General features: G+C 34.8%; 1 protein-coding gene across 6 annotated transcripts in view; it reads right to left on the reverse strand.

Annotated features, from left to right (window-relative positions):
• RELCH (RAB11 binding and LisH domain, coiled-coil and HEAT repeat containing) overlaps positions 1 to 17,648 on the reverse strand; it is a 109,622-nt gene that overhangs the window by 49,014 nt on the left and 42,960 nt on the right. For all 6 annotated transcript variants that reach the window (XM_047767015.1, XM_047767016.1, XM_047767014.1 and 3 more), the window contains one exon: positions 5,207 to 5,319. In XM_047767015.1, coding sequence (XP_047622971.1) covers positions 5,207 to 5,319 — 113 coding nt within the window. The remainder of the gene's footprint in view (positions 1 to 5,206; positions 5,320 to 17,648) is intronic.

Here is a 17,648-nt window from a genome sequence, read left to right on the forward strand (position 1 = left end):
TAAAAACTATGTTATCATATTAATAAGATGATATTTCTTAGCTGAGAATTTTTCATATTGCAGCTTCTGACATGGCTCTTAATGATGATCATCTGCAATATTCAAGCTGTTGTGTAATCTCATCTCTTTGAGTATAGTCTGGACCTAATGATTTGATTCTAAACAACAGAATAATGGCAAAGTGATAGGATGTCACTTAAGAGATTATCTTAAATCTATCTTGGATCACTCTCTACCGCCTTCTCAGCTGGCATGCTATAATGAAGGATGCTGCCGTGTTGGAGAGTTCCATATGGCAAGAAATTGATGGCAGCTTCTAGCCAAAAGCCAGAGGCCCCCAGTCCAAAGATCCACAAGAAACTGAATCCTGCCAACAACCAACCATGTGAATGAGCTTAGAAGCAAATCCTTCCCCACTGAGCCTTGAGGTGACTAGTCAAGATGCAGCTTTATAAAGACCCTGAAGCAGACCCAGATTAACTCATTTATATAAACTGTAATATAAATTGTTATTTTAAGCCCTTGGTTGCATTGTTTGAAACTATTTTCTCCCACTTGTAGGCTGTCATTTCTTTTTTTGCTTTTTAGGGCCACAACCACGGCACATGGAGGTTCCCAGGCTAGGTTTCAAATCAGAGCTACAGCTGCCGGCCTACATCACAGCCACAGCAATGCTAGATCTGAGCTGCATCTACGACCTACACCACAGCTCATGGCAATGCCAGATCCATAACCCACTGAGTGAGGCCAGGGATTGAACCCGCAACCTCAAGGTTACTAGTTGGATTCATTTCCGCTGACACAATGGGAAATCAGTCTTTTCATTTTTTCGTTTCTTTTGCTGTGCAGAAGTTTGTAAGTTTGATTAGGTCCCATTGGTTCATTTTTGTTTTTATTTTTGTTGCCTTGGGAGACTGACCTAAGAAAAAAATTGTATGGTTGATGTCAGAGAATGTTTTGCCTATGTTCTTTTCCAGGAATTTTATGGTATCTTATGTTTAAGTCTTTAATCCATTTTGAGCTTATTTTTGTGCATGGTGTGAGGGTGTGTTCTAGTGTCATTGATTTACATGCAGCTGTCCAGTTTTCCCTGCAGTTGAACACAGGGAACTATATCCAACCACTTGTGGATAGAATATGATAGAAGATAATATAAAAAATGAATATATGTATGACTGGGTTACTCTGCTATACAGCAGAAATTGATAGAACACTGTAAATCAACTATGATACTTTTTTTAAAAAAAAGTGTTATTTTTAAGCCTCTTCCTTTTGGGTTAATTTGTTATAGATCAATATATAAATAATTAATATGATTTGAAAAAGGAGTATAAAATTTTAAATAAAATTTTTCACTCTTTAGAATGAAGTTCCATTTAAAATGACTTTTGGAGCTCCTGTTATGGTGCAGTGAAAACAAATCTGACTAGGAACCACGAGGTTTCGGGTTAGATCTCTGGCCTCGCTCAGTGGGTTAAGGATCTGGTGTTGCTGTGAGCTGTGGTGTAGGTCAAAGATTCAGCTTGGATCCTGTGTTGCTGTGGCTGTGGTGTAGGCAGGCAGCTGTAGCTCCAATTCGACCCCTAGCCTGGGAACCTCCATACGATGGTGGCCCCAAAAAGAAAAAAAAGTAAAATGACTTTTAAATGCAGAATTGGAAGGCATTTTTAACTTTTGTCTAGACTTAAAAACAGTAAAACTTGATGGAAAAAAAGTATGTTTTCCATAGCTGTTTCAAACTAGCCAACTTTAAGGAAAACCAAAATAGAATGTTTAATTCATACTAATTATAAAATCCTAGCCATTGCTCATTGCCGTTTCTCAAAATGTGTCACTTAACTTAAACTGAAGAATGACCTTACATTTCTACTTAGTTTAGCCTAGTTAGCTACAACTGTTCTCTCAGGCTGAGGAGAATAAAGACAGACAAAAAGCATCTGGACAATGACAAGAGGAATGATGAGCCAATACATCTTCATTATATACGCAGCTTCTTCTCACCATAACCTTGTAGTTTTTACCTATCTGATTTCCCTTTATATTTATATCATTGTCTTCAATGTTTACTTCTCAACTTTTATTTTTCCATTTTCTTCTACTCTAGGAAGGCAAATAAAGTGAATAAAAGGAAAAAGAAATCCCCAAACTGAGAGACAGAACTTTAGCTGCCAGCTTCCCACTGAAAATTTCCTAATATCTGATTATTTTTACACCCACTGGTATCTTAAAATAATGAGAAACTAAATATAAAGGTACCAGAAATATTTGACAATTGTAATTAATGAACTTTGGTGGAATTTAAGCATTTCTAACACATGTAAGAAATATACATAAGAAATATACACTTGTATAAGACCTTCATGTGAAATGACTTTAAATCCTGTCATCATCACCATACTAAAGATGTACAAACTTGTTCAAAAAATGTTAGATTCCCTAAAACAGACTTCTTAGCAGAGTTAAGATTCAAAAATTCTATAAAACATGACAGTTTTCAAATATATTTGAAAACAGAAAATGTTGGGTGGCCCACAGATTATTAACAGCATTGGAAACAGATCTTATGATGGTAAAAATAAATCCTATTCCCACTTGCGGAAAATCACAGAATAGGAATTGTTTGACACAGGTAGAAATATGGTATCAGTTATGGCTATTAGCAAAGAACTTCCAAAATGCACTATTATTAAGCATAAAATTAACTTTCTCTTAGGATACAGGGAAGCTTAAGATTCATTAAGAAAAGTAACAACTGGAGTTCCCTTCGTGGCTCAGTGGTTAACAAACCTGACTAGGATCCATGAGGATGTAGGTTTGATCCCTGGCCTTGCTCAGAGGGGTTAAGGATCTGTGTTGCCACGAGCTGTAGTGTAGATTGCAGACACGGCTCGGATCCTATTGCTGTGGCTGTGGTATAGGCTGGCAGCTGTAGCTCTCATTTGACCCCTACCCTGGTAACTTCTATATGTAGCACATGCAGCCCTAAAAAAAGCAAAAAAAAAAAAGCAAAAAAAAGGAACTGATTATACGTCAAACTACTATGCTAACATAAAAATTTTGCTTTGTTAATTTGTTATTCACATCATATATAGTTAATAAGTTGATTACTTAATTTTAATAAATAACTGTATTTCTGAAAGGTAAAAGATTTAAGTGAGGACATGAACATTTAATTCCTGTTGTGTCTTGACATGAAGTAATGATAATAGGTACTTTTGGCCACCAGGCGGCAGCTGTTAGCTTAATGTGCAGAGTTTATGAAAACAGGCTACATGTATATTGAGAGGTTTTTGCCTTGGAAATCTAAAAATGACAATGCAATATGTGACAGCTGATTATTGACTAAGTTACCAAGATAGAGAATAGTAGTTTCCAAGAAGAAAGCAAAATATTAATTTTCTTTATAGCACCAGCAAATTGTCCTTAGAAAATTTTTAGTTTGCAATGAACAGAACTTGATTGAATTCCCTCATTTCTATTTGCCTAGCATGTAGATTAATCTTAACTAGATCCTGAAAGAATATGTTTCTCTGTTTGCTCAAGTATATATTGGTAAGAGTATGAAAGAGATATATGCTTATAGAGTTTTGTTTTTGTTTTGCTTTTCATGGCTGTATTTGAGGCATGTGCAAGTTTCCAGGCGAAGGGTTGAATCGGGGCTGCAGCTGCCAGCCTACACCACAGCCACAGCAACTTGGCATCTGAGTCATATCTGCGACCTACACCACAGCTCACGATAACACTGGATCCTTAGCACACTGAGCAAGGCCAGGGATGGAACCTGCATCTTTATGGATACTAGCTGGATTCTTAACCCACTGAGCCACAACGGGAACTCCTGCATATAGAATTTTAAAGTCTACGTGATTGTTTTTATTCCCACAGTTGAGAGATTTTTCTTTATCTTCTTTTTTCTTTCTCTTTTTTTGGCCGCCCTGCAGCATATGGAGTTCCTGGGCCAACAATCAGATCTGAGCTGTAGCTGTGACCCACGTGATCCTTAACCTACTGTGCTGGGCCAGGGATTGAACCTGCATCCCAGTGTTCCAGAGATGCAACCGATCCCATTGTACCACAACCGGAACTCTGAGAGATTCTTTGCATTTTATTTTATTTATGAATTTATTCTGGCTGTACCTGCCACCCACAGAAGTTCCCTGGCCAGGGCTCAAACTCACACCACAGCAGTGACTCGAGTCACAGCAGTGACAACACCAGATCCTTAAACTGCTGAACCTCTAGGGAACTCTGATTCTAAATTTTGAGCTTGATTTGTCTTATGGTTCACTTTCATGATTTTCTAACATTCTCAGAGGAGGCAAAAATTTCAAGTCAGTAAAATAAGTATTGAAATTACATAAAGTGACCTAATCTTAATGTACAAAATACTATTTTGCAGAAGTATAAGCACAAATCACATCTTTATTAAGAGAAATTCTGACTGAAGCCCTCTTCCTTTTCTTCTTCTTCTCCTTTTTTTTTTTTTAGGGGTGCTCCTGTGGCATATGGAGATTCCCAGGCTAGGGGTCTAATTGGAACTACAACTGCTGGCTTACGGCACAGCTACAGCAACGCCAGATCCAAGCCGCGTCTGCAACCTACACCACAGCTCACAACAATGCCGGATCTTTAACCCACTGCGCGAGGCCAGGGATCAAACCTGAAACCTCATGGTTCCTAGTCAGATTTGTTTCCGCTGCACCGGGACGGGAACTCTCTCCTTTCTTCCTTACAAATCTCCCTGATGTGTGCCCTATGCCCTCACCACTCTCAGGTATAACTTTTTTCTCCACTCAGGCAACCCTGACTATAGACAGTTCAGTGGGGCAGACACTAATATATTACATATTTTATTTCTTATAAAGCATAACCATTAAGAGGCCATGCTTTATCTAGTTCATCTATGGGAGAAAAGGAGACTATTTAGGAGTTCTTGAAAATCAAATGGGAAAGATAAAGACAAAGAAATATTTGAATTAGAAGTCCAAAGGTAGCTAACACAAAAGTGTTCAAATTCAACAGCAGTTGGAACAACAAGAATGAAAATATTGCAGAGCATTGTAAACAGATCCAGTCTTTCCTAATTATTAAATAGATATTAGGAAGAAAAGATGCCATTTAAATTAAGATGCCAATCATGACATCCAATTAGTAAAATTAGTAAGTCAACACTATATTTATTTCCCAAAGAAGCTGTCATACCCACCTTTGCTCATCATCTGGCCTCTTGATCAAATTGAAAAGTATGTGGAGAAGCTGATCTCTCTCTTTAGGCTCAGGATGCAGGCATGCTGTACATAATATGAGGGGGATCAACTCCTAAGAAATAGGAAGGTGGAAAAAGTCAAAGTAAAAATGCATTGCAGAATATTCTTTTTCCCCACAGTGTGTTCTTAAATGTACATTTAAAATGAAATAAACCTCAACACACAGAGGAGCAAATTTTAATTTTGTCTAAGGTTGATAATTCAAGGGAAAACAATGAAACATATATTTATGTGTTGGTTGTGTAGAAAGTGCAGATCACAATGTAATAAAGTGACTTAAGATTTAACTAACCTTGTTTTCTTATCCAATACTTCCCAAGGGTCTATTAGTTTCTAAACTAAGTAACATTCCATCTTACCATAAGTTGATACAGTAGTTTTAATTTTGAAAGTGCTTTTAAATAAAAATCTGCATAAGTTAGCTATGTTTTAAAACTTAAAATAACAGAAGATAAAGACAATCTTTCCCTAATACCAAAATATAATGTTTTTCTTAAGATCAGATATAATTAATAATTTTGTACCCTTAGCACCTAACCTAGTGGCTAATTTTTTAAAAGAAGACCATTTCCACAGGTGCTGAATACTCTCAGTACAACTACAAAGTATTAGCAGAAATGTTTTATGTTGAAATGAAAATTTTTAACAATATTTCATTTGTTGCACTTTCAACATGGAGAGGTAAATTCAATATTTTCAAAGAAAGTAAGAGACAAAAGTTCATTTCTCTCTTCCAAAAAAAAGTATTTAAAAATTATAGTTCTTTCACATTTTAATTAAACAAAACAAAATTCTAAAATACATTCAAAAGATATTAGTATTTTTCATTTTTGGAACAGATTTTCACATCTAATGAAATAGTCTAAAAGTGATAAAATATTTTTGGAGAAAAATCCTCAAACTTATTTTGTAGATATTTTAAATAAAAAAATTACTATGATATAATAAAAAGGGTAGAATGATTATTCCCATTTCTTTCTTTTTTTTTTAAATGGTTGCATCTGAGGCATATGGATGTTCTCAGGCCAGGGACTAAATCTGAGCTGCAGTTGCGACCTACACTGTGGCAATGCCAGATCCTTTAACCCACTGCCCTGGGCCAGGGATCAGACTTGCAATTCTGCAAAAACCTGATCCACTACAGTCAGATTCTTAACCCACTGTGCCCCACAGCAGGAACTCCAACTACTCCCATTTCTTTTTCTCATCTTGTTCCTAGCCATCAAAAAGTGCTAGCAGGGGTTCCCGTTGTGGCGCAGTGGTTAACGAATCCGACTAGGAACCATGAGGTTGCGGGTCCAGTCCCTGCCCTTGCTCAGTGGGTTAACCATCTGGCGTTGCCGTGAGCTGTGGTGTAGGTTGCAGACGCGGCTCGGATCCTGTGTTGCTGTGGCCCTGGCGTAGGCCCGTGGCTATGGCTCCAATTCGACCCCTAGCCTGGGAACCTCCATATGCCGCGGGAGCGGCCCAAGAAATAGCAGAAAAAGACAAAAAAAAAAAAAAGTGCTAGCAGATTTAAAATAGGAATTGATCCCTATGAAATAATGCATGATACCCTGAAGAAAAGTCTACACTGTGGGAGAAATATCTTCCCCATTTTGAAGATGCTCCCTTAGAAACAGATGATAATGTTTTTTAGAGGAGTTGAGACTGAAACTTAAAGCATGATTGGAAGTCCTTTTCCATTATTTCTAACATCTTTATATATTAAAGTTATAATTATTTGATAAAAATCTAAATTGAAAGTAAGATGTAGATAAGAACAGGTGATGATAAATCTGAGAAGCAGTAACAAATTTAAAACTTTATTCTGTCATTTTTCTGTTTAGGTGCCTTTGCAGGTTTTAGATTAGTGAACAACTGAAAAGCAAAAGAAATGAAAAATAATCAGGGAAAATAACTGCACTGGGAGTGGAACACAGTATATATATGGATCCTATATTGTTATATAATGTTTTTGCCAAATGCTTAATATGATGTTTCATGGATAAGTCTTGACTTTGCAGGAGAAAATAAACAACCTTTTATAAAATATCAGAGTAGGAGTTCCTGTCGTGGCTCAGTGGTTAACAAATCCGACTAGGAACCATGAGGTTGTGTGTTCCATCCCTGGCCTTGCTCAGTGGGTTAACGATCTGGCGTTGCTGTGAGCTGTGGTGTAGGTCGCAGGCATGGTTTGGATCCTGCGTGTTGCTGTGGCTGTGGCGTAGGCCGGTGGCAACAGCTCCGATTGGACCCCTAGCCTGGGAACCTCCATATGCCATGGGTGCAGGCCTAGAAAAAACAAACAAACAAACAAAATCAGAGTAGAAGACCGTTAATACCAAGGCTCCCTAGAGGATTCTATTTAAGCTGCTATGAGCGAATGATACTAATGAAAGACATCAGCACATCCACTGAAAATACATTTTTTTTTTTTTGTCTTTTTAGGGCTGCACCCACAGCATATGGAAGTTCTCAGGCTAGGGGTTGAATCAGAGCCGTAGTGCCAGCCTATGCCACAGCCAAAGCATCATAAGATCTGAACCACATCTGTGACCTACACCACAGCTCACAGCAATGCCAGATCCTTAATCCACTGAGTGAGGCCAGGGACCGAACCCTCGTTCTCATGGATACTAACTAGTTGGGTTTGTTACTGATGAGCCATAATGGGAACTCCAAGAGCAGAATTTTAAGGATGAAAAAGTAGTTATTCTAGAAGGCACTAACAAAAAGAGAAAATGTTTTAACTCCTGAAAATCAAAAATGCCCTAAATATTTTATTTGTACTTTCCCCTCACCTCAGATGTTTCTTTCCCATGGGTTCTCCTGCTTCCTCCTAAACCTTCTTCCTGATTTCCCACTGTCTCTAAATATACACTCTTAAACATTACCTTATTCCATTTTCTTCATATTGTATTACTCTTTAAAAATAAAGTTATGAAATGTAGCTAAGATGTTTGCTATAATTGCCAATGCATGCGTACACACTCTGGTTAAAATACAGAATAATATGGAGCTTCTTTATTTCAGAAAAAAGTATACCAAAATAACTGTGTTGGTGTGTGTTTTTTTTCTTTGCCTTACATTTTCTTTTCCTCCTTCCCTCCCTCACTCCCTTCCTTCCTTTCAACACAAGGCTTAGTGATTCTCAATCAAGGATGTTTATGTCATATATCAATATAAGCACCTTTTAACTGGAATATGGCTACATATGCACCAAACTGAAACAGTGAAATAGGAGCTAGAAGAGTTCCTGTTTCAATTTACTCCTTTGTACCAAAGAACCTAATGAAAACCATGAATTTCTCTGATTTTCAGTTTCCTAAAGCGAAACACATAGTAATTTATTAAGATCAGTGCATAGATCAAAAATACTTTACATATTCTTATGTACTGCTAATGAGATTATTAATTTTTCCTTCTGAGAACAAAATTGGCCTCAAAAGACACTTCTCAACACAGCAGCCATTAACCAACCAATCCAAATTGACAATGGGAGGAAAACCATTTGTTAATCATTGTTTCCTTGAACTCTAAATTTCTGTGACTTTAGGGCTTTGGAGAAACATTCTTTTCACTTTTCTCAATCACAGTTAGTAATAATTTACATTGCCATTTGTTTTTATTTCTTGCTGGCAAAATTAACAAATAAGGGAATAATAATTTTTCCTATGTCAAGGAGAATTTGGTACATTCTGGCACATTAATGGCCATGACAGTTATAACTCAGTGTATAATGTATGCCAGATGGTACCCTCTTTTTTTTTTTTTTTTTCCTTTTTATGGCTGCGACCATGGCACATGGAAGTTCCTGGGCCAGGGGTCGAATTAGAGCTGAGGCTGCTGGCCTACACCACAGCCACAGCAATGCAGAATTCGAGCCATATCTAAGACCTACGTCGCAGCTTGTGAAAGCTGGATCCTTAACCCACAGAATGAGGCCAGGGATCAAACCTACATCTCATAGACCCTGTGTTGGGTTCTTAACCCTCTGAGTCACAATGGGAACTCTGGTCTCCTCCTCTTATGGCAACACTGAACTGAGATGAGGCCCAGAAAGTGATAGTGGAAAAAAACTTGGAAAGTATAGTCTGTTTCTGACAGTCATCAAGGATTTAATTAAAACCTTTGCTAATTAATTGCTAAGTTATGACTAGCTCCAATATCCTAATTTCTCTAATATTGATGTATTTACAACTTCTAGTTTTACCAATCTTGAAATAATGATTTCTATAAGTATGTACCTGCTATGCTGTGTTATTTATTATGAATTCACCTTTTTCAAACCTCTGAAGTACTAATTCATCTACCTCAGAATTAATTATTTTAAGACATTCGACATTTTCACACTATAGTTGACCCTTGAACAACATGACTTTGAATTGTGTGGGTCCACTTAAATGCAGATTTTTTCCCCCATTAAATATGCACTATAGTACTACACAATCTGCAGTGGGCTGAATGTAAAGTTATACTTGGATTGTGGGGTTAGCATCCATAATCTCTGCATTATTTAACGAAGGGTCAACTGTATTCATAAAACACTTAAAAACTGGTAACTAAATTTTCTTCAGAAAACAATGTGACAGAGGTTTTAAAAATATCTTTGAATAACGATAGTAAGATAATACCTACAATATTTGTTAATACTATATTCAAAAGGAATTCCCCCATTAAAAAAGTTTCTGTGTCCATATTTCAAAGCAACAGAAGTTTTAAATACTTTCAAACATGCTGTAGCTTTTGATAGTACTCAATAAGGGTGTATTGAAGTAAAATATAAAGTTGATTTCCTACTGATCATTAGAGAGGAAATCAGTGCAGTGACAATCCTATTCCAGAAAGTTATTCCAGTACTTTATTAGCATGCTACTAAAAAAGATATTTCTAAGGCCTATAGAATTCATTAGTCTAAAAGGCTTAGTAATTTGCACTTAATTCAAGAAAATGACTTTTGCTTTAACTGTTTTGATTTTTGCAATTAATAACAAATCTAGTTCTCTCTATAGGAAGGTTATCCCTCTTCTCCCTGAAATTTTGTATAGAATTAAACAGGAAAGGTGTCCAATATTTTCCTTTCAGTTCTACAAGTAAAACAAAATAATCTCTAACAATAATAAAGAAACCTCTTTTGAGATAGTAAACATCTCTAGAGATAATGTTTGATTTTATGGCTATTTTTACTTAACTCTGTAGTCTTCAAAGATTAGTGTGTGTTTGGACAACAAAAACAGAAAAGATACCTAAAAAGGATCTAAGACAATGTGAGTGATTAGATGTTAATAGGGAAAGAAATGAAGAGGAAATAAGATCAGGCAAATTTTAAAATTAAAAAAAGCATGGAGGAGTTCCCGTCCTGGTGCAGTGGTTAACGAATCCGACTAGGAACCATGAGGTTGCGGGTTCGGTCCCTGCCCTTGCTCAGTGGGTTAAGGATCCGGCGCTGCCGTGAGCTGTGGTGTAGGTTGCAGAAGCGGCTCGGATCCCGAGTTGCTGTGGCTCTGGCGTAGGCCGGTGGCAGCTCCGATTCGACCCCTGGCCTGGGAACCTCCATATGCCGCGGGAGCAGCCCAAGAAATAGCAACAACGACAACAACAAAAGACAAAAGACCAAAAAAAAAAAAAAAAAGCATGGAAATGATGATAAGATAATGGCTTCAAAATCTGAAAGGAATCTGAAACACAAAAGGAAATACTGCATTTAGATGAGATGCCAAGGAGGAAATGTTTGAATTACTTCAGGTCAAGAAGCAAAATTTGGCAATTCTAGAAAGGTAACATTAGTCCAATAAACTATAGTCCATTGCTTGCCCTCATTCTTCCACTAACATTATTTCCTACAGCTCAAGCTTTGTTAAAAATTTTAATAGTTGCTATAAAATTTTTTTCACCTAGTCTTTTGCCTAGGAATTAAGCAATATGAATTACAACTTAAATTTAAGTACTGATAAGTGTACACTATGTGATTTAGATTTTCAGTTGAAATTTGTCAGGATGTTGACAATAACATGTAAAGAAAAAACATTACAAAGACTAATATAAGGAAAAAACAAAATTACTCACCTCTGGAAAAGTTTTACACTTCAAGGGCTGCTAAAATATCTATTCTTAGAATTATTAATATCTATAATTCCTGGGGCTCAGCCTTTAGGAAGCTTAATTAAAATACTTAATTGACTTTCAAAACCTAATATTGCTAAAGAGCATATGATTACTCCCAAAATTACAGCACACACACACACACACACACACAAGGTAAAGATGGACAAACATTTTCTTCTTTATTATACTAACTACCATGTTATTACTACCACTATGTTACTGTCCTACAGTTGTAACTATCTGGGACTATAACTGCTTGTAAGTTAAAAAATTTACCATGGAGCAACCACAGATGGCAATGTATAAGAGCAAAGTTTCGTTTCTCAGATGAGGAGCAATTCTTTTTTTTTTTTTGTCTTTTTTTTAGGGCCACACCTACGGCATATGGAAGTTTCCAGGCTAAGCGTTGAATTGGAGCTGGCCTATGCACTTAATTCAAGAAAATGACTTTTGCTTTAACTGTTTTGATTTTTGCAATTAATAACAAATCTAGTTCTCTCTATAGGAAGGTTATCCCAGCTGCAGCAACTTGGAATCCAAGCTGTGTCTGCAACCTACACCACAGCTCATGGCAATACTGGGTCCTTGTCTTAACCCACTGAGTGAGGCCAGGGATCAAACCCACATCCTCATGTATACCAGGCAAGTTTGTTAACTGCTGAGCCACGACGGAACTCCCAGAGGAGCAATTCCTTAGAGGTACTAGCTACTTTTATATCTTTTAGGAAATTACTTTTGTCTTTTTTCTTTTTATAGCTTTAATGATATATATTTTGTATATCATAAAATCCATCCATTTCGAGTATACATTCAGTCGTTTTTTTGTATATTCAGAGTTGTGCAACCATCACCAATTTAATTCTGGAACACCCTACAAAAGAAATCTTGGACTCATTTTTCCATTTCACCTTGTCTCACCCCTATTCCAAGCCCAGGCTTCTCTTCTGTTTTTCTAACTTAGATAGCTGATGCCATATATTTCCTTGGCATAGAATAAAAATGAACATTAAATTTAGATATATTATTTTAAAATGCTTTTAGAAGTAATCCTTAAGAAATCTCATTTTTAAATTACAGAGTTTCCCTTCAAATGCATTGAAAGCAGAAGTTCAACTTTCTTAGCCTACTTACTATCTATATCTATATATATCTCCAATGACAAATATATTTACTCTATAATTTGGTTTGAAAGATGAAAATTCCTCAACCAACCCATTAATGTGATCTACTACATAACCATATATAGAAAATTAGTTCATCATTTTCTTTTTTTCCCACAAATGAATAGGCAAAAAAGTCTTTTTAAATGCAAGTTGGTAAAAAGAAATTATCATTAATTCTCAGAACATAGGAAGAAACATTTTTTCACTTTTTATCATCTCTGAAATCAGAATGCACCTTAAATGGAAAATGTCATAAATTAATTGGAATTCTTTCATAAAGGTATATAATTGTTACAATCAATGGTATCTTAGATTTGAAAATATGGTATGTTGAATTTGGAAAATGCCATAAGTGTGCCTGGAAGGTTAAGTGAAGTTACGATATTTCTTTTAAAAAACAAAAACAAGTAACACTAATATCTATAATTGCTGCGCATTCCGCTTTTATATGAAATGAAGTTTAACTTGTTGGAGAGTTTTAATTAACATTTATGTCACTCCTTTCAAAACAGTGGGTCATAAAATCAATTGAATGGGTCACAAAGAAATTTTTTTCTTTTCTTTTTTTTTTTTTTTTTAGGGCTATACCTGTGGCACGTGGAGGTTCCCAGGCTAGGGATCGAATCAGAGCTGCAGCTGTTGGCCTATGCCACAGCCACAGCAACGCAGCATCTGAGCCGAGTCTGTGACCTACACCACAGCTCACGGCGATGCCAGATCCTTAACCCACTGAGCGAGGCTAGGGATCAAACCACGAGTCCTCGTGGATACTAGTCAGATTCATTTCCACTAAGCCACAATGGGAACTCTCATTTTTTTCTTTTTATTGTTTATTTAGGTATATTACTTAGTGTTCTAAAATACTTATAAAATCCTGTTTGATATTGTCTATTTAAATTTGTTGTAATAAGTGAAGGCGAGACTTAATTTGTAGCACTTATTTCTATGTGTAATTCTATACTGGCACATGATGTAAAATGTCTTTCTTACTGACAGAGTAGTTGACAAAGTTTGAAATGTCTAATTTAAAACATGTTTAAAAGACTGTGGAAGACTAGATATTATGCAATCTTAAGAATGAGAAAGTTCTTCATCTAATGACAGAGAAAGATACAAAAATATGTTACATGGAAAAAGCAAAGTGGAGATAATTCATAGAGTATGGTATTATTTGTATAAGCCATGAAAAGATAATGTATTTGATCTTTGATTTGATATACATACAAAATATCTATATTTGCTTATACATGCAGAAAATATCTATGAAAGAATACAATACAGTTCTATAATAATAGTTGGAAACTTCAATACCCCAGTTTCAATAATGGACAGAATAACATCTAGACAAAAAAATCGGGAAGGAAATAGAGGACTTAAACAATGTAAAACAAATAGACTGAATAGACATATACAGATCACTTTAGCTGACAACAGTAGAATATATATTTTTCTCAAGTGCAAATGAAAACAGTTTCAAGGACAGACCATATGTTAGGCCACAGATAATTCTCAATACACTTTAAAAGACTTAAATCATACAAAGTATCTTTTCCAGTCACAACGCAAATTAAAAATCAGTAACAGAAGGGAAATTGGAAAATACTCTGCTAATATGTGGAACACTCTTAAACAACCAATGGGTCAAAGAAATCACTAAGGAAATTAAAATGCTTTGAGATAAGTATAAGTGAAAAACAGAACATACCAAAACTTGTAAGATGCACCATAAGCAGGTCACAGAGGGAAATTTAGAGCTGTAATTTCCTACATTAAAAAAGTAAGATCTCAAGTCAACAACCTTGAAACAAAGAGTAAACTAAAATAAGGGCCAGCAGAAAGAAGAAAGTAATAAACATTACAGCAGAGATAAATGAAATGTAGACAAGAAAAACAACAGAATCAACGAAATCAGAAGTTGGTTCTTTGAAAAGATCAATGCAATTGACAAATCCTTAGCTAGACTGACTAAGAAAAAAAGAGAAGATATAAATTCTAGAATCAAAAATAAAGGAGAGGATATGAGTAGCAACCTTACAAGACTTAAAGGCTTATAAGTGAATATCATAAAGAATGGCTACCAACAAATTAGATAATCAAGAAATAAACTAATTCCTAGAATCACAGAAATTACTAAAACTGACCCAAGAAGAAACAGAAAATCTCAACAGACTTACAACAAGCAAACAGATTAAGTCAGTTAAAAAAAAATCTCCCCACCCATCCCAAAGAAAAGTTCCAGAATCACATAGCTTCACCAGTAAATTCAAAAACACATTTAAAAACTATTAATACTGATCCTACAGAAAGTCTTCGTAAAAAAAGAAGTGGAAGAACAATTCCAAACACAGTCTCTGAGGCCAGCATTTGCCTGATATCAAAACTAGAAGAGATAGCACAACATAAGAAAACTACAGACCAATAGCCCTTAGAGATTTAGAAGTAAAAATGTAAAATGAAATACTAATAATGCCAAATTCAACAATATGTTAAAAGGATTATACATCATGACAATGTGGGATTTATCCCAGGAATGTTAGGGCAGTTCAACACATGAAAAGTCAATCAATGTATTACATTAGTAGAATGAAGGGGAAAAAAAATAATCTCAATTGATACAGAAAAAGCATTTGACAAAATTCAACAATTTTTTTATGATTAAAAATACCCAGCAAACTAGGATTAGGAAAAAAACTTCCTTCTTATGATAAAAAGTATTTACGAAAAACCCACAGGTAGCATTATACTCAATGGTGAAAGACTGAAAACCTTCCCCATAAAATCAGGAACAAGACAAGGATATCTGCTTTCTCAAAACAAAGCTATTCAAAATGGTACTAGAAGTCCTGGCCAAAGCAATTAGGTAAGAGGAAGATATAAAAGCTATCCAAGTTGGAAAGGAAGAAGCAAAATTCTCTATTTGCAAATAACATGATTCTATATAAATCTCATAGAATCTACAAAAAAACTACTATGGCTAATAAACAAATTCAGCAAAGTTTCAAGGCACAAGATTGAACATACAAATATTGGTTCTGTTTCTACGTAGGGGCAATAAAAAACCTGAAAAGGAAATTAAGGAAACAGCTTCATTTATAATAGCATCCAAGAGAATAAAATAGCTAAAAATAAATTTGAATAAGGGAGTAAAAGACTTATGCACTGAAGACTGCAAAATATTGCTGAAAGAAAGACATAAATAACTATAAAGAACTTCATGAATTGCAAGATTTATTGTTGTCTGAATGGCAATATTCCCCAAGTGATCTATAGATTCAGAGCAACCCCTGTCTAAATTCAAATGACTTTTGCAGCAACAATCAAAGCTGAGCTTTGATTTGACTGATTCTGATTTGATTTGATTTGATTTTGATTTGATTTGACTGATATGGAACTGAAAGTGGCCCTGAACAGCTAAAAAATATTGAAAAAGAAAGCAAAGCTGGAAGGACTCATACTTCCCAATTTCAAAACTTACTATAAAGCTACAGTAATCAAAATAGAGTGGTATAGGCATAAAGATAAAGACCAGTGGTTCAGAATTGAGAGTAGAGAAGTGAATCCAAACATCTACATCAAACTGATTTTTGACAAAGGTGCCATAACCATTCAATAGGGAAACAAATTTCTTTTTCAACAAATGGTGCTGGGACATCTGGATAACTACATGAAAAGAATAAAGTTTTGGGCCCCTTCCTGACTCCATATATTAAAAAAAAAAAACAACAAAAAAACCCTTAAAATGGATCAGTGACCTAAATATTAACGCTATGAAACTCTTAGAAGAAAAAATATGGGCAAATCTTACTGACTTCAGATTGGCAGTGGAGTCTTAGATTTGATACTAAAATCAAAAGCAACAAAAGAAACAAATAGATAAATCAGATTTCATAAAAATGAAAAACATTTGTCCTCCTAAGGATATTATCAACAATGTGAAAAGACCACCTACAGGTTGGGAGAAAATATTTATAAATAATATATGAGGTAAGGGTTTAATATCCAGCATTGTAAGAACTCTTACAATTCAAATACAAACAATCCAATTAAAAATGGACAAAGGACTTGAAAGAATACAGTAGTAGAAGCTAATAAAACTGATTACACATGAGATGGGGTGTAGCACAGGAATAGGAGTTGAGTTTTTGTTGTACATTTTTTTAAACTTAAAAGACGTTGAATTATGTGATTGTATTATTTAATCAAACCCCTAAAACCTGTTTTTAATGTCTTATTTTTTTTAATTATCTAGGATATCGCTATGATCAATCAGTTTACTAAGGGACATTTTCATTATATTAACATATTAATAAAAAGGCTTATACTGATAAGAGAATATATAAAAATTGAGGAAAAATAAAAATATGAATCCTTCCATCACATGACCTTTTTAAAAATACAGATTTAAGGACTAAAGTAAATAAAATATTAAATAAAAGTAATCCCATATCAAAGGATGAAATCAAATGAAAGTTTTGTCTTTTAAAAAAGCCCTGGAATTAGTTTCAAAGAAAAGCAAGATATACTTTATTATTTACCAATTTAATTTTGAGGGAATACAACTTTGGTATATTATTAATGGTAAATTTTCTGGTAAAACAGAATAAAGTACAGATAATTAAGTAAACAAAGATAAATGATCAACTCTTCATGAAATTATAAGTATATACATATTTTTAAGTATAAAAAACTTAAAATCAGCCAGAAAAGTAAACATCATACCACAAATAATATATACGTGTATATATAAATATATGTTCTCATATATATTTATATATATATCTGATTACTGATGATGCAAATTTATAAATACTTCATGCAGTACAATCAGATTTTAGTGGTAGAGTTTTTTATGATTAAAAAAGGGAAATCATAACAATTAGGTTTCTCTTTTATTTTAAATATTATATTAAGGAAACACAGTAAAAGGGATGCAAACATTAATGCATTGCATAGATTATATTACAAGCTGAAAAAGGAAAAGAAGCTCAAACACCATTCTGCCAGGCAGAACTGCAAAACAATCTGAAATTGGACACTGATCCTTCAAGACATAGAAACATTTCCATACTTATTAATATCTCACAACTATTTTAAAATATTAGGCAAAATAAAGCTATCAGTAAGAAAACAG

Source organism: Phacochoerus africanus, chromosome 2, assembly GCF_016906955.1.
Source record: "Phacochoerus africanus isolate WHEZ1 chromosome 2, ROS_Pafr_v1, whole genome shotgun sequence".
Lineage (NCBI taxonomy): Eukaryota > Metazoa > Chordata > Mammalia > Artiodactyla > Suidae > Phacochoerus > Phacochoerus africanus.